At 35.6% G+C, this 25,495-nt stretch overlaps 1 protein-coding gene across 1 annotated transcript; it reads right to left on the bottom strand.

Moving 5' to 3' along the window:
- Positions 1 to 941: 941 nt before the first annotated feature.
- Positions 942 to 20,079, bottom strand: LOC25498695 (receptor-like protein 15). The gene is made up of 10 exons (XM_039827310.1): positions 19,307 to 20,079; positions 19,102 to 19,224; positions 18,810 to 18,980; positions 18,560 to 18,709; positions 18,399 to 18,467; positions 18,146 to 18,307; positions 17,118 to 17,192; positions 3,706 to 3,855; positions 3,416 to 3,565; positions 942 to 3,247 (listed from the first exon to the last, which is right to left on the bottom strand). Exons 1-10 carry the CDS (start codon positions 19,632 to 19,634, stop codon positions 1,089 to 1,091), a joined length of 3,537 nt encoding a protein of 1,178 aa, XP_039683244.1. The 5' UTR covers positions 19,635 to 20,079; the 3' UTR covers positions 942 to 1,088.
- Positions 20,080 to 25,495: the final 5,416 nt, after the last annotated feature.

Raw genomic sequence — 25,495 nt, forward strand, 5'->3', positions numbered from 1 at the left:
ATATCAAGAGACAGAGAGTCAATTCATTAAAGTAAGTTCATAAATTGGTTACATAAAAGAAAAATTTGTTAATTGATCCAAAAAATAAGGGATCCTATGTGTATCTTGTAATGAATATCGAGGCCTAACTCATCAGTACAAAACCGGCTTGTATGGTGAGGAAACTCTTCTCAAGATTCCTATCTATCCGATGTGGGACTAAATCCCACCTGAGAGTTGGCTGCTAACACACCCCCTCACGCTTCAGCCCGGTCCAATGGGACGAAGCGTGTAGATGCAGGAAGCCCAACGACATGGACTCGATAGACTCTGATACCATGTAACGAACATCAAGGCCTAACTCATCCGTACAAAACCGGCTTGTACGGTGAGGAAACTCTTCTTAAGATTCCTATCTATCCGATGTGGGACTAAATCCCACCCGAGAGTTGGCCGCTAACATATCTATGTATGTATATGTAGCGGTGTCGATGTCGTCCTATATTTTTAACGAGTGAATATGCAAAAAAAACCGTGAAATTGTAACTTTTGTCAAAAACCCCCTTGATTTTTGCAAAGCTTCAAAAAAACCCCTGAAATTGTTAAATGTTAGTCAATTACCCCCCTCTGTCTGTTTTGGCTGTTACACCCTGTGACGTGGCAATTAACTGTACACGTGGCACCTCCATGTGGACTGAAAGTTATGCCACGTCATAGCGGGGTAATTGACTCTTTTTTATTTAATTTTTTTGTTGCTTTTTTTGGTTTAAAATTTTTGTGATTATAAAAATAGGCAAATACCCCCCTCAACTTTAAAACTTATGTACCAATTATCCTGCTCAAAATTAACACTTACGTGTAAATACCCTGATAAATTGTATATGTTATTACAAGATAAGTTTAAAATTATCAGACAATACTCTTTTTCAAAACTTCACCCTAATGAAGTATTTTCAAGCATCTAAAAACAAATATACGTACTAACTATTTCTTCACAAAAACAAGATTACTTTAAATGCAAGGTTTAGATAGTAAGATTTGAAATTGCATGTTACACAAACAAAGTAGACATCCAAACATATCACCTCAAATGTTATACACTTCAAATATTAAAAGAACTTGCAAAAGTTGTCCTGGATGAAGTAGTAGCAATTCATACACACCAATCCTATATAGTAAAACCATGCTTGCCTCCAATAAGGATTGATGCACAAAACAGTTGGAATTACCAAAACTATTGATGTGTATGCCACAACAAAGCTCACACGGAAAACATACATGTCCACCCAACTATCATTATCTCCATCACTGTTCAAACCATTCGGTAATGTAGCAAGTGCTTCTCCACTTGGATTGCAACTTTTTGGCAATGGAAGCCCACAAAGAAATTGATTACCCTCGTAGCTGCTTTCATCAAAAGTACTAAATTGTCCTTTCATTTCAGGTGTTGCACCTGATAAATTGTTGTGTGCCACACTAAATACTTCAAGGTAGTGCAATCCACTTAGCCGAGGAGGAATTTGGCCACTCAACATGTTGAAAGAAAGATCTAAACTCTCAACCTGTACCAAATCAGAGAATGTAGCTGGAATTTTTCCGGTGAAAAAGTTGTTGGACAAGTTCAATGCTCGAATTCTTGTCAAGTTTCCAAGCTCAGATGGAATACTTCCATTTAATTTATTGTGAGACAAGTCAATTCCAGACATATAAATAAGCACATTTGTTGTATAAGTTTCTGACCTTTTCTTTGAAGTAAAGGTTGCTTTTTCTTTCTCTAATCGTTCACTGCCATTTTGTCCATGTAGATTCATACCATTGAATCGATCCCTTGATATCTCTGGATCTTTATTCTCAAAAGGCATTTTACCCAAACAACTAGGTATTTCCCCAACAAAATTATTATATGAAAGGTCTAGTATATTTAAATCTGTTAGGTGGCATAATTGCTTTGGTATATTCCCTTTAAAGTGGTTGCCTTTCAAAAGGAGGATTTTCAATCCTGTATAATGGATGTCATGAATTAAATCATGAAATCCATTTGTTATTTCATTGTTGCTAAGGTCTAGTGTCACTAAGGAAGACCTTTCTCTGAACATGTTTTTGGACAAACAACGTAATTTGTTGTTGCTCAAATGGATAGAGCTGGTAAAATTACTTACAAAAGATGGAACACAACCCGTCAAATTATTTTGGGAAAGATCCAGATAACTAATACTTCCAAGTCCTGCCAGCTCTGATGGTATAGATCCTTCAAAATGATTGTTGGACATCGAGAGCTCAATCAAATTTGTACAATTTGACATTTGGCTTGGAATTTTCCCAGTTAAATTATTATTACTTAAGTCCACATGTTGGATGACATATGATTTAAAAAAGTTACTTGGGATGTTTCCAGAAAGACTATTACCGTCCAACAATAACGATTGAAGAGGGAACATTGACAACATAGGAGGTATAAGTCCATGAAGATTGTTGTTTGAAAATCTTAAATGTGTGAGATCATTCCCATCTCTAGTTAAGTTATATGGTATTTCTCCAGATAATTGATTATCAGACATGTCCAATGCATTTAAAAAGCTCAAGTGACATAGCTCAGAGGGAATTGTACCATGAATTGCATTTCTAGACATGTTTAGAAGAATCAAATTTGGAAAAATTGAACTGATGTTATTGCTCAACATTTGACCAGTTATTGCATTGTTGGATATATCAATTCTTACCATGTTGAGATTGGGACGAGAAGGAAGCTGGAAATCTCCTACAAATGAACAACTCTCGAGAGTAAGATCTTCCATTTTTGTGTTGTTTTCTAATAACCAATTTGGAAATTCTCCACTTAGTTTACAACCAGTGAAATCTACATCAGTCAAATTGTATTGGTAAAAGAGAAAGTTTGGAAGTGGAATGGAATTTGCCTTAGTTGTTGAAGACAATTGAAGCACTTGCAATTGAAATTTGGGAACCCATGTTTCCAAAGTTGAGTGTAAGTCAAGGATGACTTTGTTCCCATTACCATAGATGAACTTAAGGTTTGAATGATTGGAAAATTGTTTGAATGAAATAGGGAATTCAAATTGGTTTCCTTCAAATTTAAGATATTCAAGGGAAGCAAGACTTGCAAGGTTAGGACCAATATTACCAATAAAGTGATTATTAGCAAGTGTCAAAGACCGAAGCGAAGTCATGTTAACAAACGATGAAGGGAGTTTCCCCACAAATTCATTGTTGGATAGATCTAACTCTTCCAAATTCTTAAGCTTAGACCAATCTGAAAAATGAAATTTTGAAAATTAAATCCACTTTAAATGAGGCATATTGATGAAAATACGTTTTGACAAATCAAAAAATAACAAAGAAGAAGATTTTTTTTTTTTGGGTTGTTATGCATATCGTAAAAGTTGTTCTAATAATTAATTGAAGTGATGAAAACAATTACCTCCAATTGGAAGGGTACCATTTATTTCACAATCTGACGCTGACAAAACTTTTAACGAAGGCAAGTCCCCAATACTTTTGAAAAACTCATTTCCCAGGTTAGAACTGTAGTCCAATGCCAAGTATTCCAAGTTACTTAAACCACGAAATCCTACACACAAAATGAAACAAGTCTATATTGACCAAAAGGAAATAGAACTACAAAAGTAGCAGTATAGCATTATTTAATTGAATGAATGTGAAAAGATAGTTTACATTGTCAGGAGGAATTGATAGTTTACGTGTTCTTACCTTCGGCAAGAATGGTTCCTTTAAATTCATTTTCTATCAAAGTAAGACTCTTTATAGATGGAAAAGCCTGTAACGAATCTTGTAGATTGCTTCCATTTATCATATTCGAATCTAGTGCAAGAATATCCAATCTGCTTAAATTTTTTGACCCTGAAAAATGCAAGTTTGTTAGACTAAACTTTTTAATCATACAAAACTTAAGAAAATTTGTCTCAACTTAAGTCATACAATGAGATAAAAAGATATCGTTAGAAATTAGAACACATTGTGATATGATTGCCAAATATCATATCCATTACTTACTGGACCATCTGTTGGAATAAAATGTGTTTCACAATGAACCTTAATAAGTTTTGATGATAACAAGGTATTAAAAATTGTCAATTGGTTATTGCTAATAATTGTTCAAATGTACAGGACCAAAGGCTAGTCAAGTTATTTCAATAGGTCTTGGAAGAACAATGGAAAGAAAAAGAAATTCTAAGCATCTGAAGAAAACTGCGTCTGAAGCTTATAGTGCTTCTGAAGCTATAGTGCTTCTGAAGCTGAAGTGCTTCTGAAGCTGAAATGCTTCTGAAGCTGAAGTGCTTCTGAAGTGATGACGTCATCAGAAGCAGAAGGTCATCAGAAGCAAGGTTTTCATCAGAAGCGAAATCATCACCAGAAGCTACATTTAATCCATATATTCAAACTGAAGATCCAAAATAGCTGTTTCTCATTTCAACCTTATCTAAGAAGAACGAAGAATTGAAAGGGAGGTATCAACGGTCATTTGGATAACGCTGAGCATTTGTCCTTCGTTAACAGAGTTGACAAAGTACAAGTGTACAACCACTACCTCCACTACTCTGTTTTGTCCACGCTACAAGACAAGACAACAACTATGCCTGCAGAATTTGTGCCTTCAAGATGGGAATGAATTTGAAGCTAATTCTTCAAAGGACTACACCCAAATCAGGCAAAGGATTATTGGTGAATGATCAAAGGATTTCAAACGATTCTTTAGACGTGCTAATTATCTCAACGTCTCTTTTACGCTTCTATATAAAGGAGTGAAGACTTGAAGATTGCAGAGAGACATACACAAGTTAAAAAGCGCCAAAACTCTGTCAATTTGATTCTACAAAGCACACTGAATTTCTGCACTGATTTGATACATCTTAGAAATTCAAAAGTCTAGAGTCTTTATTGTATTGTATTGTGAACACCACTGATTGTATATCAAGTGTTCAAGTCAAACTTAATTCATTGTATTTTTGTTTGACCAGAAGCCTCTTGCCTGCGTGCTTGAGCATTAGAAGACTCTTGCTTAGTGCTTGAGCATTGGAAGACTCTTGCGTGTGTGCTTGAGCATTTTTGAGAAGTCTCATACTTAGAGAGTATTGAGCATTTGTAATCTTTGTGATTATAGTGAAATCTCCTTGGAAGTGCAAGGGGGACTGGACTACTTCCGATTTGTGGAAGGAACCAGGATAACTGCTTGTGTCTTGCTTTTCTTTTCTCTGCTTTGATCTTTTCCGCTGCATATCTGATTCTGATCATTTCATCAGAAGCATTCACAAACTGCTTCTGAAGTTTTATCAGAAGAAGTATTTTTAGAGAGAAAATGAAAACACAATTCAACCCCCCCTTCTTGTGTTTTTCACACCTTCAATTGGTATCAGAGCTTGCTCTGTTATCATAAGCACTTAACCGTGTGACAGTTCAAGATCCAAAAGAAAAACATGTCTGGAGGAGAGGAATCAACTACTACAAAATACACAAGTGTCAAGCATGACTATGATACTGCTGACAAGAAAACAGACTCTGGAAAAGCTCCAAAGTTTAATGGAGATCCAGAAGAGTTTTCATGGTGGAAAATAAATATGTACAGCTTTATCATGGGATTGGATGAAGAGCTATGGGACATACTGGAAGATGGAGTTGATGATCTGGATTTAGATGAAGAAGGAGCTGCTATAGACAGAACAATACATACTCCTGCTCAGAAGAAGCTTTATAAGAAACACCACAAGATCAGAGGAATCATTGTGGCTTCTATACCTCGCACCGAATACATGAAGATGAGTGACAAATCTACTGCGAAGGCTATGTTTGCGTCACTATGCGCCAACTTTGAAGGCAGCAAGAAGGTGAAAGAGGCTAAAGCTTTAATGCTAGTTCATCAGTATGAACTTTTCAAAATGAAGGATGATGAGAGTATAGAAGAAATGTACTCAAGATTTCAAACTTTAGTTTCTGGATTGCAAATACTGAAGAAAAGCTATGTTGCTTCTGATCATGTTAGTAAGATTTTGAGAAGCTTGCCTTCAAGATGGAGACCCAAAGTAACTGCTATTGAGGAAGCTAAGGATCTAAATACTTTAAGTGTTGAAGATCTTGTTAGCTCACTCACAGTGCATGAAATGAGTTTAAATGAGCATGAAACCTCTAAGAAGAGTAAATCCATTGCTTTACCATCTAAAGGAAAGACTTCAAAATCTTCCAAAGCCTACAAAGCCAGTGAATCTGAAGAAGAATCACCTGATGGAGATTCTGATGAAGATCAATCTGTAAAGATGGCTATGTTGTCCAACAAGCTTGAGTATCTAGCAAGGAAGCAGAATAAATTTTTGAGCAAGAGAGGTAGCTACAAGAACTCCAAGAAAGAAGATCAGAAGGGATGCTTCAATTGTAAGAATCCTGGTCATTTCATTGCTGATTGCCCTGATCTTCAGAAGGAGAAGTATAAAGGCAAATCCAGGAAATCAAGCTTCAGCTCCAGTAAATTCAGAAAGCAAATCAAAAAGAGCTTGATGGCGACCTGGGAAGATTTGGATAATGAATCTGGTTCTGATAAAGAAGAAGCAGATGATGATGCTAAGGCAGCCATGGGGTTAGTGGCAACAGTATCTTCAGAAGCAGTATCAGAAGCTGAATCAGATTCAGAAGATGAAAATGAGGTATATTCCAAAATTCCTAGACAAGAACTTGTTGATTCTCTAAAAGAACTTTTATCACTGTTTGAACACAGAACCAATGAGTTGACAGATTTAAAAGAAAAATATGTTGATTTAATGAAACAACAAAAGACAACTCTATTGGAACTGAAAGCTTCTGAAGAAGAACTCAAAGGGTTTAACCTCATATCAACAACATATGAAGATAGACTCAAGATTCTTTGTCAGAAGCTACAAGAAAAATGTGATAAAGGTTCATGCAATAAACATGAGATTGCCTTGGATGATTTTATTATGGCTGGAATAGACAGAAGCAAAGTTTCTTCTATGATCTACAGCACATACAAGAACAATGGCAAAGGGATTGGATACTCTGAGGAGAAATCCAAATAATACAGTCTCAAGAGCTACTGTGATTGTATCAAGGATGGATTGAAATCCACCTTTGTGCCTGAAGGTACAGATGCTGTAACTGCTGTTCAGTCAGAACCTGAAGCTTCTGGTTCGAAGGCTAAGATCACATCAAAGCCAGAAAAACTCAAGTCTAAGGTTATGACAAAATCTGATCCTAAGACTCAAAAGATTAAAATTCTGAAAAGATCAGAACCTGTTCCTCAGAATCTGATTAAACCAGAATCTAAAATCCCAAAGCCAAAGGATCAGAAGAACAAAGCAGCTACTGCTTCTGAGAAAACAATACCCAAAGGTGTTAAACCTAAAGTATTGAATGATCAGAAGCTACCCAGCACTCACCTCAAGGTACAAGGGAGGAAAAGTAAAACCTCCAGAACTAACCCAAAAGGACCCATGAAGATATGGGTACTTAAATCTGAATTGGTTAAAACTGCAGGTGTGCCTAAGGGCAAAAGAGAAACAAAGGTCATGGTACCTAGACAGCGGGTGTTCAAGGCACATGACTGGAGATAAAGCTTTGTTCCTTACCCTCACCATGAAAGATGGAGGAGAAGTGAAGTTTGGTGGCAACCAAACTGGAAATATCATTGGTACAGGTACTATTGGTAATTCCTCCATTTCAATTAATAATGTGTGGCTTGTAGATGGTCTGAAGCATAACCTATTGAGCATTAGTCAATTTTGTGACAATGGGTATGATGTAATGTTCAGTAAGACCAACTGCACACTAGTCAACAAGGATGACAAATCCATTACATTCAAGGGAAAGAGAGTTGAGAATGTCTATAAAATTAATTTCTCAGATCTGGCTGATCAGAAGGTAGTTTGCCTTCTGTCATTGAATCATAAAAAGTGGGTATGGCATAGAAGGTTGGGACATGCTAATTGGAGATTAATTTCTAAAATTAGCAAGTTACAACTTGTCAAAGGATTGCCTAACATTGATTATCATTCAGATGCACTTTGTGGTGCATGTCAGAAAGGGAAAATTGTGAAAAGTTCTTTTAAATTCAAAGACATTGTATCAACCTCAAGACCCTTAGAATTACTCCATATTGATCTTTTTGGACCAGTTAACACTGCATCTTTATATGGAAGTAAATATGGATTAGTCATTGTTGATGATTACAGCAGATGGACTTGGGTAAAATTCATTAAAAGTAAAGACTATGCATGTGAAGTGTTTAGCAGCTTCTGCACTCAAATACAATCTGAAAAAGAATTGAAAATTTTGAAAGTCAGAAGTGATCATGGTGGTGAATTTGAAAATGAGCCATTTGAATCTTTTTGTGAAAAACATGGGATTCTCCATGAATTTTCTTCTCCTAGAACTCCACAACAAAATGGGGTTGTAGAGAGAAAGAACAGAACCTTACAAGAAATGGCCAGAACCATGATCCATGAAAACAATTTAGCTAAACATTTCTGGGCAGAAGCAGTTAATACTTCATGTTATATTCAAAATAGGATCTATATCAGACCTATGTTGGAGAAAACTGCATATGAACTCTTTAAAGGAAGAAGGTCCAATATCTCTTACTTTCATCAGTTTGGATGTACTTGTTACATTCTAAACACTAAAGACTATCTGAAGAAATTTGATGCCAAGGCTCAAAGAGGAATCTTTTTAGGTTACTCTGAAAGGTCAAAGGCGTACAGAGTGTATAATTCAGAAACACATTGTGTTGAAGAATCTATGCACGTTAAATTTGATGATAGAGAGCCTGGAAGTAAAACCCCAGAGCAAAGTGAAAGTAATGCAGGTACAACTGATTCTGAAGATGCATCAGAATCTGATCAACCTTCTGATTCTGAAAAGCATTCAGAAGCTGAATCTAGTCCAGAAGCTGAAACTACTCCAGAAGCTGAGTCTATTTTAGAAGCAGAACCTAGTCCAATAATACAGAATGAAAATGCTTATGAGGATATTCAAGATAACACTCAGAAGGTTATTCAACCTAAATTCAAGCACAAATCTTCACATCCTGAGGAGCTAATCATTGGAAGCAAAGATAGTCCTAGAAGAACAAGATCTCATTTCAGACAAGAAGAATATTTAATAGGTTTGCTTTCAATAATTGAGCCTAAAACTGTTGAAGAAGCTCTCTCAGATGATGGATGGATATTAGCTATGCAAGAAGAGCTAAATCAGTTTCAGAGAAATGATGTGTGGGATCTGGTACCCAAACCTTGTCAGAAGAACATTATTGGAACAAAATGGGTATTCAGAAACAAGCTGAATGAACAAGGAGAGGTAACCAGAAACAAAGCCAGACTTGTTGCTCAAGGTTACAGTCAACAAGAAGGCATTGATTACACTGAAACATTTTCTCCAGTTGCAAGATTGGAAGCAATCAGGTTACTTCTATCCTATGCAATTAATCATGGCATAATATTATATCAAATGGATGTCAAAAGTGCTTTTCTTAATGGTGTCATTGAAGAAGAAGTGTATGTTAAACAACCTCCTGGGTTTGAGGATCTTAAGCATCCTGACCATGTTTATAAACTTAAGAAATCACTATATGGCTTGAAACAAGCTCCCAGAGCTTGGTATGATAGACTAAGTAATTTCTTAATTAAAAATGATTTTGAAAGAGGACAAGTTGACACAACACTCTTCAGAAGAACTCTTAAGAAAGACATTTTGATTGTGCAAATATACGTTGATGATATAATATTTGGTTCTACTAATGCATCTCTTTGCAAAGAATTTTCTAAGCTAATGCAGGATGAATTTGAAATGAGCATGATGGGAGAATTGAAATTCTTTCTTGGAATTCAAATCAACCAAAGAAAAGAAGGAGTATATGTTCATCAAACAAAATATACAAAGGAGCTTCTGAAGAAGTTCAAGCTAGAAGATTGTAAAGTGATGAACACTCCAATGCATCCAACCTGCACCTTAAGCAAAGAAGATACTGGAACAGTAGTAGACCAGAAGCTATACAGAGGTATGATTGGTTCTCTGTTATACATCACTGCATCTAGACCTGATATTTTATTCAGTGTATGCTTGTGTTCAAGATTTCAATCAGATCCTAGAGAATCTCATTTAACTGCAGTTAAGAGAATCTTCAGGTATCTGAAAGGAACAACTAATCTTGGACTCCTGTATAGGAAATCTCTAGATTATAAGTTGGTTGGATTCTGTGATGCTGATTATGCTGGTGACAGGATTGAAAGAAAATCAACCAGTGGAAATTGTCAGTTCCTGGGAGAGAATCTGATATCCTGGGCAAGCAAAAGACAAGCAACTATTGCTATGTCTACAACAGAAGCAGAATACATTTCAGCTGCAAGTTGTTGCACACAACTACTATGGATGAAACATCAGTTGGAAGATTATCAGATTAATGCTAACAGTATTCCCGTCTTTTGTGATAATACTGCTGCTATTTGCTTGTCAAAGAATCCAATTCTACATTCTAGAGCCAAGCATATTGAGATCAAACACCATTTTATCAGAGATTATGTTCAAAAAGGAATTTTAGATATACAATTCATTGATACTGAACATCAATGGGCTGATATATTTACAAAACCTTTATCTGTGGAAAGATTTGATTTTATTAAGAAAAATTTGAACATGCACTTTGTTTCTGATTGAAAAATTGCTTGCCTCTGAATAAGAAGTTTTGTTCTGAAGTCCATTCAGAAGCATCTGGTCCATTAGAAGCTCTTAACTGAGGTTCTGAGGAAAATGTGCTTCTAAAGATGACGTCAGCACTAAAACTTCAGAAGCGGTATTCTTTGCTTCTGAATAGCTGGCTAGTGGGAACGTTGGCAGTTACTTTTTGTAACAGCTGTCCCATTACCCAAAGGTTAGTTTTTTGAAAAATTTCTGACGTGGTCTATTTGTATTGGAGTATAACAAAAAGGGCAATGATGTTTTATTTGTTTTTAAACGTACTAACACGCGCCCCCAATTTGTCATTAATGCTATGTTTGTTTGTCTCTTTTGAATTGCAAACGTTTTGATAAATACACTTAAGCAAAAACACACACTACTCACTTCACAACTCACACTCTCATTTCATTTCAAACCTTCGTTGCTAAGAAACTTCAAACCCTAGAAACCCTCTTCAATCTTCAATCAATCAAATGGCATCTTCTAGCTCAGTTCCATCTATCAGAATCAACACCAACAAATCATATGTTCTAAAGGAAAGAACTATGACTGTACCCTTGGATAGATTGGACGTTCAAGTGGAATCTTCCATAGACTTTGGTTCTTTAAAAAGGAATGGGATGGATATCGAAAATCATTTTACCGCTCAGCATATGATTCAATATGTTAGTATGCTGAATGGTCCTACATATATGAATTTGGTAAAAAACTTTTGGGTCAGGGCAGAGGTATTTGACAGAAAAGCTGCTGAAGAAGAAGAATCTGAGATGGTAAAGAAGAACCCTAAGCTGAAAGGGAAATCAAGAATAGAAATGGGTTTGAAACCGTTTGAAGGAACTGAGATAAGGTCTGCTGTGATGGGAATGGAGATCAGTATTACTACAGACATCATTGCAAGAGTATGCAGATGTGAAAATTCTGGTTTATATCAGGTGGAAGCTGTTAAGAGCCAATGGGAAGACAAGGTCAATGAAGTCCTGTTTCAAGGAAATGCAAAGGGAAAATCTTCAGAACTATCACCTGTTCACAAGGTTTTCAAGAAAATTCTGTCAGAATGCATTTTCCAAAAGGGAGGAGGTACAGATGCTCCATCTTTGGATCACAAGGTAGTTTTGTACTGCCTTGCAACTTATCAAAGAATTAATTTGCCAAAGTATATCCTTCATCATATGTGCTGGGCTCTGAAGGAAAGCCAAAAGAACGGAAGAAGGCAAATTCCCTTTGGAAGGCTACTTTCTGAAATTTTTGTTCAAGGGAAGCTTCTGAAGTATCTCAGAGAAACAGGAGTATCTTCAGATGAGGAGCTAGGAACATGTGTTGGAAAAATCATCAATGGAAGGACTCTGAGGTCTATGAAGTTAATTGATGATGTAGTCACGTCCAACAGGGATTTGACTATAGAAACTGTTCAATCAGATCTTATGATGGATTTCCCCTCAATCTCTAAAGAGGATAATCCTGAGGTTCTGTATCAGTTCATCAAAGCTCACTTTGAGCTCACCGGGAAAATCATCAGTGTTGCATCTATCCCTGAGAAGATTGGAGGTGCTCCTCTCAAAGTTAAAGGGAAGAGGACAAGAAAAGAGAAAAAGGTTGAGGTTGCAGCACCAAAGCCCAAGAAATCCAAAGCAAGTGTTTCTGCTTCTGAAGAAGTTCTTGCTTCTGAAGAAGATGTTCAGAAGCAGAAAGTCAAGAAATCTGATGCTAGGGAAGCTGCTCTTCAAACCATCAGTAACAAGAGAACAAGGGATCTGAAAGCTTCTGAAGGAAGCACAGAAGATCAAGTTGATCAGCCAGAAGAAGAGCCAAGTGCTAAAAAGGCTAAGAATAAGCCTAGTGTAATGCCAATGTTTGTTCCTACAGCAGAACAATGGCTATATGCTAGAAACTATACTGCAACTGAGATGGCTAAGAAGAAGGAGTTGAGACAGCAGAAGAAAAGAGAGGAACAACTCAAGGCTGCAGGGTATAAGCTTGCTCTTGAGAAGGCTGCTGAGTTTGCTGCGTTGGCTGCTGAGGTTGAAAAGGAAACTGTCCAGGAGGGAGTGAAACTACTATCTCAAGCTTTGAAAGACAAGCAGGCTTCAGAAGCTACTTCATCAGAACCAGCATCTAAAGCTTCAGAAGCAGCTCATCCAGAAGCTCACTCTTCAGGTACTTCTCTAAAAGCTGATATCAATACTCAGATTCCTGACCTTCCTTCTTCACCCTCATCATCATCCACTGAATCAGATGACCAATCCCTTAGTCAACACATTGAAAAACTACTAAATCGCAAACCTACCAAACTAACAACCTATGGAACAATTGATTATGAGCAGACACAAATTGAATTCTCTAAACAGAGGATAAAAATCTGTGAAAAATTCAATTTGCCTCCAGATCACTTTTTCCAACCACAAATTCCAGAAGCTGTTAGTATACAATTTCCTGAAACCAACCCACAAAATAACCAATCTCCACAAAAAGCCTCTGAAGTAGCTTCAGAAGCAACTACTTCAGAAACCCCCCAACACCAAGAATCATCAACCCTTCATAACTTAGAAAAGCATTTAGGTGGTGAAATGTAACCTACACCCACAAAGGCCTCTAAGACAGTCCCTGAAAAGACTGTTTTGGAAAACCAACAAACAGAAACCCAAACAGAAACTCAAACCATCCCCGAGCAAACTGTTCCTGAACAAGTTGCTTCTGACCAAGAACAAACTGTTCCTGAACCAACTGTTCCTGAACAGGATGTTTCTGACCTAGATCAAACTACCACAGAACAACCCCAGACCAACACAGAACAACAACAACAACCAGAACCACCAATAATTGACCTAACCTCTTCTGACCATCAAACAGCCTCAAATAAACCTTCTACATCTCAAACACCAATCCCAGACACCATCCTAGAATCTGAGTATATAGATGAACAGCTTATCAGGCTTAGTGATGAGATTCATACACTGATTCTTCTCAGAACAGTTCCTGTACCTCCCATTCACTATCTTGATCAATGGATGGATCTGAAGAAAGGTTTTAATGAGCTGCTGGATCAACTGAGCACGAAATGTGTCTCATCTCACTCTGCAATGCTGAAGAAAATGTTGGATGATATGCATGAAGCAGCTAGAGTGAAAGAGCTTGATTGTGTGCCTCTGTTAGCCAACTCTCCTTTTTATCCAGAAGATGATTACACTTCAAGGGCTGATAGAATTCAAGCTGGGCTGAAAAGAAGAGTGAGAGCACAGAATGAACAACTTCAGAAGAAGGATGAGCAGATTAAATATCTATTGGAACAGATGTCTAAGCTAGCCAAACCTTAGTTGCACACATATGTTACTTGTTTAGATTTTTGTTCTAAGTATTATCATTGCTTTGACTTTGTACTTTGACTTGCTTATCAATATATTTTATTATTGCTTCTGAATCATGCTATTTATAAGCTTTTGCTCTAATAATAGTTGCTGCATCTTATGTTGTTTGCTCTGATACACTGTATTTTAAGGTTTTTCCTTTTGTTGCTTTGAAACTCTTTCTTTTGTTTTTACTTACTTTTTGTTGATGACAAAAGGGGGAGTAGATGTATAGTATTTTAAGGCTCTGAGCCCCATTATAATAACTTGATTAAGTTAACTTTTTGATGAGCTTTGCTCAGAACCTCTTCTAAACATTTTCTTTAATACTTCTGATATTTTATGAGTATTTTTATTGAAATTTAATTAATAAGAATAGAACTCAGGGGGAGCTTACAAACCTCACCTTAAAGATCTATTGGACTCAGGGGGAGCTTACAAACCTCTACCCCAGAAGTCAACTTATTAATTAGATCAACAACAATTGAACATTTTAAATACTATTGTTTGTCATCATCAAAAAGGGGGAGATTGTTGGAACAAAATGTGTTTCACAATGAACCTTAATAAGTTTTGATGATAACAAGGTATTAAAAATTGTCAATTGGTTATTGCTAATAATTGTTCAAGTGTACAGGACCAAAGGCTAGTCAAGTTATTTCAATAGGTCTTGGAAGAACAATGGAAAGAAAAAGAAATTCTAAGCATCTGAAGAAAACTGCGTCTGAAGCTTATAGTGCTTCTGAAGCTATAGTGCTTCTGAAGCTGAAGTGCTTCTGAAGCTGAAGTGCTTCTGAAGCTGAAGTGCTTCTGAAGCTGAAGTGCTTCTGAAGCTGAAGTGCTTCTGAAGCTTAAGTGCTTCTGAAGTGATGACGTCATCAGAAGCAGAAGGTCATCAGAAGCAAGGTTTTCATCAGAAGCGAAATCATCACCAGAAGCTACATTTAATCCATATATTCAAACTGAAGATCCAAAGTAGCTGTTTCTCATTTCAACCTTATCTAAGAAGAACGAAGAATTGAAAGGGAGGTATCAACGGTCATTTGGATAGCGCTGAGCATTTGTCCTTCGTTAACAGAGTTGACAAAGTACAAGTGTACAACCACTACCTCCACTACTCTGTTTTGTCCACGCTACAAGACAAGACAACAGCTATGCCTGCAGAATTTGTGCCTTCAAGATGGGAATGAATTTGAAGCTAATTCTTCAAAGGACTACACCCAAATCAGGCAAAGGATTATTGGTGAATGATCAAAGGATTTCAAACGACTCTTTAGACGTGCTAATTATCTCAACGTCTCTTTTATGCCTCTATATAAAGGAGTGAAGACTTGAAGATTGCAGAGAGACATACACAAGTTAAAAAGCGCCAAAACTCTGTCAATTTGATTCTACAAAGCACACTGAATTTCTGCACTGATTTGATACATCTTAGAAATTCATAAGTCTAGAGTCTTTATTGTATTGTATTGTGAACACCACTGATTGTATATCAAGTGTTCAAGTCAAACTTAATTCATTGTATTTTTGTTTGATCAGAAGCCTCTTGCCTGCGTGCTTGAGCATTAGAAGACTCTTGCTTAGTGCTTGAGCATTGGAAGACTCTTGCGTGTGTGCTTGAGCATTTTTGAGAAGTCTCATACTTAGAGAGTATTGAGCATTTGTAATCTTTGTGATTATAGTGAAATCTCCTTGGAAGTGCAAGGGGGACTGGACTACTTCCGATTTGTGGAAGGAACCAGGATAACTGCTTGTGTCTTGCTTTTCTTTTCTCTGCTTTGATCTTTTCCGTTGCATATCTGATTCTGATCATTTCATCATAAGCATTCACAAACTGCTTCTGAAGTTTTATCAGAAGAAGTATTTTTAGAGAGAAAAAGAAAACACAATTCAACCCCCCCCCCCCCCCCCCCCCCTTCTTGTGTTTTTCACACCTTCACCATCATCTTCACAAATTCATCACTTCGCCTTGTCCCAAAGCTCGTGCTTGGGGGGCTGTAGATCCGTCAATCTATTCCTAAGGGCACGAATTCCCTCTAGAAATACTTAGGCGCCCTTCAGAAGGGCTCCTAAAGCCTAGGTGCGTTCCTCCTGGGGTGCCGCCTCAACAGGCTTCTAGAAGCTTCTAGAGAACTGTAAAATGACTTAAGCCCCATGTTGCTTGGGGTTAAGTCACGAGAAAACAAGCCCACAAGGGGCTATAAATACACAAAAACGTACTAAACCTAGTTTCTAATGTTGTATTGTACAGTTGGCACCGTTTGTGGGAACCTCGGTAAAACTAACCCGGGCCACACTCTTAAACCTAAAAACCTCATCTCGAAGAAACGATGACCGGCAAAGACTGAACCAAAGGTTGTTACTCGCCCAACCTCAAGATCCACGTACAGCTCCTCAGAAGCAACGATTGATAGATAAATCAGGTTATTTCTCTCTAAAATCATGCTTTATTCAAATGATCAGGAGATATCTGTTTCGAAGGAGCAAATCGAATTGCTTCGAGTTGCCGTTCATGATGCATGTTCACTATGATTATTCAAGGAGAACTAATTACATGATGTTATATTCACACACACGCCACTTTCATATACGCACATATATTATGTGTGGATTTTAATGGATGGATGTGGAATATCTTTCTAGCCATCATTATTTATTTAGGACATTATACCGCCTCAACAGACTTCTAGAAAGCTTCTAGAGCATTGTAAAATGACCTAAGGCCCAGGATGCTTGGGGCTTAAGTCACGAGAAAACAAACCTATATAGGGCTATAAATACATCTCTTGAGAACATTCTTAAGACATGATAAAAATAGACTAAATCCTAATTTCTAATATTGTACTCATTGCAAGTACACTTACATAGTTGTAACATAGATTTTTTTTTTAACAAAGCACTAAAATATAAAAGTCAGCTAAAACTCATGTATTTTAAACTTATTTTCTTTAGTATAGATTCAAAATAAAAAGTATCTGTTCTTGAATCCATGTAGCTATTTTTATCTGTTAAACACGCTTGATTGCCGGTACATAATAAATTAAGTGTACTGAAGTTCTAAATATTTCAAAGCAAATGCTTAAGTACCTTTATGAACAATGAAATTGGTTATATGATTATAACTAAAATCAAGAATCTTCAAACTGGTTAAATTCAACAATCCTGCAAGAGATAAATAGAAGACTGATTAATAATTTTTCCAACTGATAAATTAGCAGTACTTATTAAAATACTCCTTTCAAGAACAAAGTAAAAAATATATGTTGTAAAAAAATTGCTCTTATTATTTATCACTCAATCACAAGTTATCTTTAGTGTCTAATTAATATCTGCTAAACTGCATTTTCATCCCTAAATTTTAAAATGTTGCGATTTTGATCCCTTATTAAAAAAAAGGCTTAATTGCACTTTTGGACCCCTATCTTTCCAAAAGTTGCGGTTATGGACCTCTAACTAATTTAAATACAAAACAGTCCCCTATGTTTTGATTCTTTGGCAGTTTTGAACCCCCAGTCCATTGTTGACTCGGTCAACACTGACGTGGCACCCTAAGTGAGGTGCCATGTGTCAATTTTTTTTTTTTTTTTTTTTTGCCTTGGCGGTCCTAAACTGCCAAAGAAACATAGGGGGCTGTTTTGTATTTAAATTATTTAGGGGTCCATAACCGCAACTTTTGGAAAGATAGGGGTCCAAAAGTGCAATTAAGCTTAAGAAAAAATGGCAATTTTGGAAACTATCAAATCCCAAAATTGCTGAGAAGATGCCACGTGTCCCAAAACAGGGGCCATAATCGCAAATTTTTGAAAGATCATCCTTATGTTTAGGGGGTCAAAAGAGCATATTTTCCTAAACATGTGGTGCTACTTTTGCCATTTTTTTCAATAGGGAACCAAACAACATTTTGAAATTTAAGGGGCAAAAAGTGCAGTTTAACCTATCTACAATTGATGCGTGTGACACACAAATAACACTAAAATGATTTTCAAAAGACATCGTCATTTTTTTTTTTACAAAAAAAGACATTTTCAATTGACATATGAAACAAAAGATGAGTTTTTTTTTTGGTAGAACAAAAGATGAGTTTTAAATATAATCTAAATAGAAATAACACTCACCACTAATATCAAGTGATCCTTTCAAGTTGTTGGCACTTAAGTCAAGAGATTTCAGATGTGGAAGATTATTTAGGTATGAAAGAATGCTGTTACTCAAACTGTTTCGGCTCAAGGAAAGAACTTGTAAACTGGATGGCCATGCAAATCCAAACCCATGATTTTCTGATATAAAAAAAATTGAGTACATGTCATTATATGTATTCAGTACTAGGAATATCAGAGACCAGAAATTATCAAATGAAAATCAACAAACCTAGGGGCCATAAGTTCAAATTGTTCCCAAACAATTCAAGGATCTCCAGAGATCTGAGTTTTGATATATCTAGCAATATATAAACATACATGGTTGGTGGTCTATATGTTTTTCAAACAAAAATGGAGAAAGAAAATAAGATTATGCAAAGAAACACATACTTTGAATTGATTGCATAGTAAGTTCACTCCCTTGTAAACTTAAACTCTTGAGGGAAGAAAGTCTACTAAGAGGAGATGCAATATCAGTGTCTTTGAAGTTGTTGTTTGAAAGGTCAAGGATCTCAAGGTTCTTCAATATAGCGCACAATCCTACATGTTAAATTAATATATTGTGTTACCGACTTACTGGTATGCAACAATCAATCAACATTAATTCCTCCGATAAAAGAAAATGGAAAGTGTTAATTACCTTGAAAATGAAGATCCGAGTCCAATCCAATGCCATCCAAAACTAGTTCCTTCAAAGATGTAAATCCCCTTAGTGAAGGCAGGATTTCATTAGTCAAGTTTTCTGCACTTAAGATAAGAACCTCCAGATGCAGTAACTTAGATGAAATTGTCTCCAAAACTGTCTGAAAAACTAAGGTACAAATTTGTATTAGTGCTGGTTAATGGATTTGCTGAAGGAAATAAAAATTATTGATTGCCTTTGATTATTATTATTTTTTTAAGAAAAAATAAAAAACTATATTTGGCCTCACTGTGCAATGAAGTGTTGTCGACAGCTAATGATAGAGACTTAAGAGATGAAAGTCCATCCAAACAAATAGCATTATCCATCATAAAACTATCATGAGAGTGTAAGACTTCCAGATTTTTCAACCCTGCAATAATAATATGTAAATAAAAATGATAGTTACTATAACAAAATAGATTCACTTTTTACTTTAGTAATTGCGAAATAACCTTGACCAGTTCTTGTACAATTGGATATTTGAGTAAGATACAGGCTGAGAAATTTCAACTCTTTGAAGGATATCAAATCCGAGTAGTTAACTTGCCAAGTTCGTCCATCCATGGATTCAAGTTCGAGTTCGGACACTCTTCCTGTGGTGGTGTTGCATTCGACTCCATACCATTGACAACAATCATTGGTGTTTCCCCAAGACAGATAGTTGCCCATTTGGGAATTCAGAGCAATAAGAGCTTCTCTTTCTTGCTTCCAACACCCTTCACAACACATTACTTCAAGGAAAAGCAAACCCAAAAAACACACACCTACTAAGCTCCTCATTTTCTTCTTTACGTTTTTTAAGATAACGGGATTAATTGGCAGTTTAAATAAAGAATATCATACCTTTGAAAAGTAAAATATTTAATAAATTATTAGAGAAAAGATAGTGTAACTTTGCTTGACTTGCTAGTCAACTCTATTGTTTCTCTATTTTCAACTCTATCATAATTGTATAACTTGACTTGGTAGCCTTTTCTCTTGACTAGTATGCTCCATGTTGAAGATTTCCATTAACTGCATACATGACAAAACGACACATACTTTTTTTTTTTCTTCTTATTTCTGGCATCTTCAATTGTCATTGCTTTATTTTCTGAATCATCCAAAGTCTAGTCGATTTCAATCTCAACCCTCCTTCCCAGTCCTACCCGTCGGTACCTTTAAACCATCGTCAACATCAACAAGTTTGAAGCTATCTACACACTTCCTTTTTCAACTCATCAATAATTCAACTAGTTATATCGAAGATTGTGGAGCATTTGATTTTCTCTCCATTGTTGTCCTCTTGAAATTGACTCAAAATTTGATGGATAAAAAAGATTGTTGTTAAAAATATAAAAGATATATTTTCAAATATATCTTCAGCGCGTGATATCCGTTTTCAAATTTGCGAGTTATATTTATATGTAAATACAGATCTGGTATCAGATGAAAAGTGAGAAGTAGAAAAAACAAGGATTTTTACCCAACAACAAAACTAGGGTTTATAGAGATTTATTTTGGTAACAAACATTAAGGTTGAAATTGAATTTTTCATTGTTTCACCTTGAACAAACACTATTACTATTGAGTCTCTTGCTCACAAGAAAAGATTATTTGAGACTTTGGGTAGACTTAAGTTTAAAGACTAATTCTTGTAACCCTTTGAAATCTTTTGTAAAGTTACTCATCAAGTAGAACAAAGAACTACTCTCCCCCCATAGTAGGTCGATTTTTGGCTCCCACTTCTTTTAGTTTTTGTTCCATTTTTTTTTTTTTTTTACAATTATTTTCACATTACCTCGTCGTTCAATTATATTCCAATTCTGACTTATTGGGAAGAAAATTGCTTCGTCCAATGCCAATTCCAATTCCAATTCCAACTCCATTCGTATAATAATTATATTCCAATTCCAACTACTTCATCCAATTCCAATCGTGAGGGGCTTCCCAATATGTTCTTCGATAACAGTTTGAATATTTTATTCCCAATCAATTATATTCCAATTCCAGTTGGTGAAGTCAGGAGTTTAAGGTGAGGTGCTTCGTCGGCCGGAGATGATGTTCGACGACGGTGCTAAAAAATTATGAATCTGGTTTGATGGAATGACAAAGGAGACGGACATTGGAGATGAATATTATGCAATGTTGTTAATTTTTTATCATGTCATTAACAACTGTGCACCAAACACATGACAAGATAAATGTTTATCATGTCACTATCATACTATATCTTTATCAATTTTCTAATTATATTTTGTCTCTATCATATTATGTATACCTAATGGGCTTTTAAAAAATATAGAATGACTCTTGACCAAAAAAAAATATAGAATGACTTGACTAGCTAGAGTAGACTTTGTAGTCAACTCGATCTTTCTTTTTTTGTTTGGACCGGGGACAGAAGCTTACTGGAAAGTTCAAGTGGTTTTTACTTGTACACGCACCGTGTTGAAGACTTCTATCCATTGCGGAACCAAACGACCCATACCACTCTTTTTCTATTTATCTTTATTGTTGCATAATTGATGTATTTGGTCTGTATTATATAGCAAGTACATTAATTAGGTAATGAATTTAAAAGTTAACTTTTTCTTATAAATAGGAAAGGAGGGAGTACCTCTTTTGACTCTTATTTATAAGAAACAATTGATTTTGTAGATAAATTGAATAATTAATATATCTTGTTATATATATAAACTAGATACATCAATTGCACATTATACCTCTTGTTATAAATATAAACTAGATACATCAGTTGCATAATAAACCTAAAAAGTCACCTGTTTTCTTATAACAAGGACTCGATAAGCCCATATCTTTGAACAAAATTTTAATAAAAATAATAATTTAAATTCAATTGAAAATTCACACAAAAAAAAAATATATATATATCACACAAAGTTTAGTGAATATTTAAGTTATTTGACAAATAAATCAACATAAATTTAAAGTAAACTTAATATATATAAGTTTTTTTTATATTGACAATTTTGGAGTAAATAGTCAATTTTCCTCTGAAATTGTAGGTTTCGTTAATTATCCTCCTGAAATTAACAAAACTTCAATTACCCCCCTGAAATTGCATAACGTTAATCAATTTATCTTCTCCGTCAAATTTTTCAGTTAACTATTTACAGTTATGATCAAATACCCCCCCTGAAATTTTGCACTTATGTGCAAAATGCCCCCTAAACCTGAAAATTTATTTTTTTTATCTTTGACTCAAAAGATATTAAAGGCAAACAATTAACAATTATTGATCATATAAATCTTTATGGAATGTATGTTTATGCAGTTTTGGTCATATAAATCTTTTTGGACGATATGTTACTATCATGTATTTTAAATATATACATATTTAGAATACTTTTTTTTACACAAGTTGGTAATTATGTTAGAGTATGCAGTCATAAAGTACACAAGTCTTTGATAATTGTGTGTCCATAAAGAAAATTCATAGGTTAATATCTGCAGAAGGAAGAAGAAACAATGTTTAAGTTTGTGAATTTGCAACTTAATTAATGATATAATTTTTATAATGCAGGAAATGTCATATTTGTTAGCTGCATCATGTTAAATAGAATATGTCATAGACTTTCTGCATGAAGTCGGTATATCACATTGTACTACAAAGTTATGTGATACATATCAATTTCCGGCTGCTATGACATTCTTGTCTTGGTCTATTTCAACAGCTTGATATCTTTTTAATGTTTGAATTTTAGTTTTACCTTCTTTGTAAAAAATTTATCTTGCTCCTTGTTGATAAATATAAAATATGAATGAAAATGCTACAAATGAGAAAACCATGATTTCTTTGGCATATATTCATTCATTTTCTTGTGAATAGAATTTTTATGACAATAGGTACAATATACTACTTGAAGAATTAAATGTATGATTTTTGGTAAGAAAAAAATCTAAATTTTTAAGTTTAGGGGGTATTTTGCAAATAAGTGCAAAATTTCAGGGGGTTATTTGATCATAACCGTAAACAGTTAACATAAAAAATTGACGGAGGGGTAAATTAATTAACGTTATGCAATTTCAAAGGGTAATTGAAGTTTTGTTAATTTCAGGGAAGTAATTGACGAAACTTACTGTTATCATGGTTTTCGGGTGCCAAGTCATTAATTGGACTTGAACCTTTTGACCGTTGATATCTCTCTTTTTTCTTGGGAAGGGAAAAATTGAGAAAAAACCCTTAGATTCTAAGTTCGGGGGTCGTTTTCGCTACGGGAAGGTGTTAGGCACCCGGAGCGATTATGGTATTCCATAAGAACCGCTTTCCTAAGTTGATTTCTACGCTTTAGTTTTATTGCTTATTTGTAAAAAAGAAAGTGTGATTAGTTAAGAATGGGGGGTGAGAAGAAGTAGAATTTGATTTTTTATTTCGGCTTGGATGAGTTTTGACTCATTGCCTACGTACCGTCTTACGGGATCAAAACCGGCGTAGTTCTTGCTAAAAAGACTTGTTTTTTGTTTTAATTGTTTGGTTTTAAGTTTTGAAAAAAAAGGTTTTGAAGAAGGAGATTGGGAGGCTTCATGAGCATTAGATTTAGCAAAAAAAGTGAGGTTTGATTAGTGATTAAAAAGAAAGTCTAAATGATTAAGATGAATTGAATTTTTCTTAAGAAAAAAAGAAAGGAAAAAAAAATGAAGTGTTGACTTCATATTTATTATGAAATTTTTTGAAGTGAAGTTCAATTGTTTTTTCTTTAAAAAAAGATGGATTTTCTCTAAGTGTTTAAACCTAAACGCTTATCTAACCATACAATCCTATGCATACATCTAAGGTGAGTGTGTGCGTGTCGGTGCGTCATAGTGTCCATAGTCCATATTACAAAAATTGCCTAAATACATTCTATGGCCTCTTTGCCAAGCTACAAACCAATGGTAACAAATTACATCACTAAATGGATTAAAACTTGCAAAAATGAATACTAAACTAAAGGAAGTGAAGGAGATGGTGGTGATATGGAGAAATGCTCATGAAATGAATGGAACAAAAGAAATGAGGTGATTAGTAAAATAAAGCATAGAATAAGAGAAGTGCACAAAAAAGTATTAAAAGGAAAGACATAAAAGAGACTAATAAAGTGACCAAATGTGCATGAAAGTGGCCATAAGATTCTAGCATGTGTATGATCTATGACCCCTTCATTATGGCAAAATTTTAGAAGTCTTACTTTGTGCCATAAGGTGAGAATTAATAGGACATACTCAAGCTAAAACTCATGGCACATTTTTAAGCCATTTTACACCTTATTTAATTATTAAAACACATACTAATTGCAAGGCAAGAAGAAAAATAAGATTCATATTCACAAACAGCAAGCCACACATAGGATTAGCAACAAGATTATCATAAAATTGCATTTCAAAAATTCAAATCACATGCCAACAATTCATAGGGGACATGCTACTAAAAATACACAAGTTTATGTCCAAACACACTAGTTAACCAAGAAATATCACATGTTTTTTTTATCATTTTAAAACCATTGAGAAATATAGAAAAAAGTCATGAAAATACATCAAGAAACATGTGATAATTTTTGGAGATTTTTAGAGAAAATTTTAAGCATGCAGGGGTTCAAACAGCAAAGAAATAGGGTGCAGATAGCAAAAAAAGCAGCAAAAACGAAAATGAAAGGCCCAAACCATAACAAGAAAATCTGGAGCATCAGGGAGCGTTAGATTGATCTGAAGGCTGAGAACGAGGGAGTAAAACCGAAAATAAACCGGACCGGTTTAAATCTCTATATATATATGTAAAATCCGGTTTTTTTCTCATTTGTTACTCCTCTTTCTCTTTCTTCTCTCTTTTAGAGAGAGAAGCTCCACCTTCTCTCTAACTTTCCGGTCATCTTCTCCGGTTGGCATGGCTTTTCCGGCGCGGCGGACGGCGGTGGCGCCTCCGCGCCGGAGTTCTAAACTGCTCCGATTCAAATTTTTTTTACGTTTTTAAACATCCTTTTTTACGTACTACTCGAATCCGAGTTTAGATTTTTCAAAAGAGCTTTGAATCGGAGTAGATCTAAACTTGAACCTTGATGAAAAAACTTAAGAAAACGGAAAGGAAAAGAGGGAGAACGACGGCGGTTACCTCACGATTGCGGTGACTCTTGGCTTGGCGTTGTTGCTTCGTGTTCTTCGCGTTCTTCACGTTCTTGTTGCTCCGCGTGTTTGCTTGCTTGTTGCTTGCTTGCGTGCGCGCTGCTTGCTTGCGTGTTGCTTGCTTGCGTGCGCGCTGCTTGCTTGCGTGTTGCTTGCTTGCGTGCGCGTTGCTTGTTTGCGTGCGCGTTGCTTGTTTGCGTGTTGCTTGCTGTTTCTTTGGTTCTGTCTTCTTCTCCTTCCTCTGTGCAGATTCGGTTTGCCTTCTTCTTCTCCCACCGTGATCGGTGCTGGAGTTCTTCACCTCCGGTGAGGAATTCGCACCTTGTATTGCGGTGGAATCGATTCGATGATGAAGATTCGTACACGAATCTCTGAGAATTTCTGATGAATTTTCGGTTTTGGTTCTTGTGTTCTTGGTGAATCTGTTTTTTTGATCTAACAGAATGGAGAGAGAAAGTTTGGATCTGTTTGTGATGTGGCACTGTGTAATTGGGATCCTTGAAAAAATCTGACACTGTTTCCCTTTTATATGCTGCCAT

This window comes from Medicago truncatula, chromosome 7, assembly GCF_003473485.1.
Source record: "Medicago truncatula cultivar Jemalong A17 chromosome 7, MtrunA17r5.0-ANR, whole genome shotgun sequence".
Lineage (NCBI taxonomy): Eukaryota > Viridiplantae > Streptophyta > Magnoliopsida > Fabales > Fabaceae > Medicago > Medicago truncatula.

Bases quoted from the DNA above. Each gene is read 5' to 3' on its own strand.
- LOC25498695 (XM_039827310.1), bottom strand. From the start codon at position 19,634: ATGAGGAGCTTAGTAGGTGTGTGTTTTTTGGGTTTGCTTTTCCTTGAA. The intron at 17,193-18,145 runs GTGAGTGTTATT...TATCTCTTGCAG, and splicing joins AGGATCACTTGATATTAGTG to GATTGTTGAATTTAACCAGT. The intron at 3,248-3,415 runs GTAATTGTTTTC...TTCATTTTTCAG, and splicing joins TGGTACCCTTCCAATTGGAG to ATTGGTCTAAGCTTAAGAAT.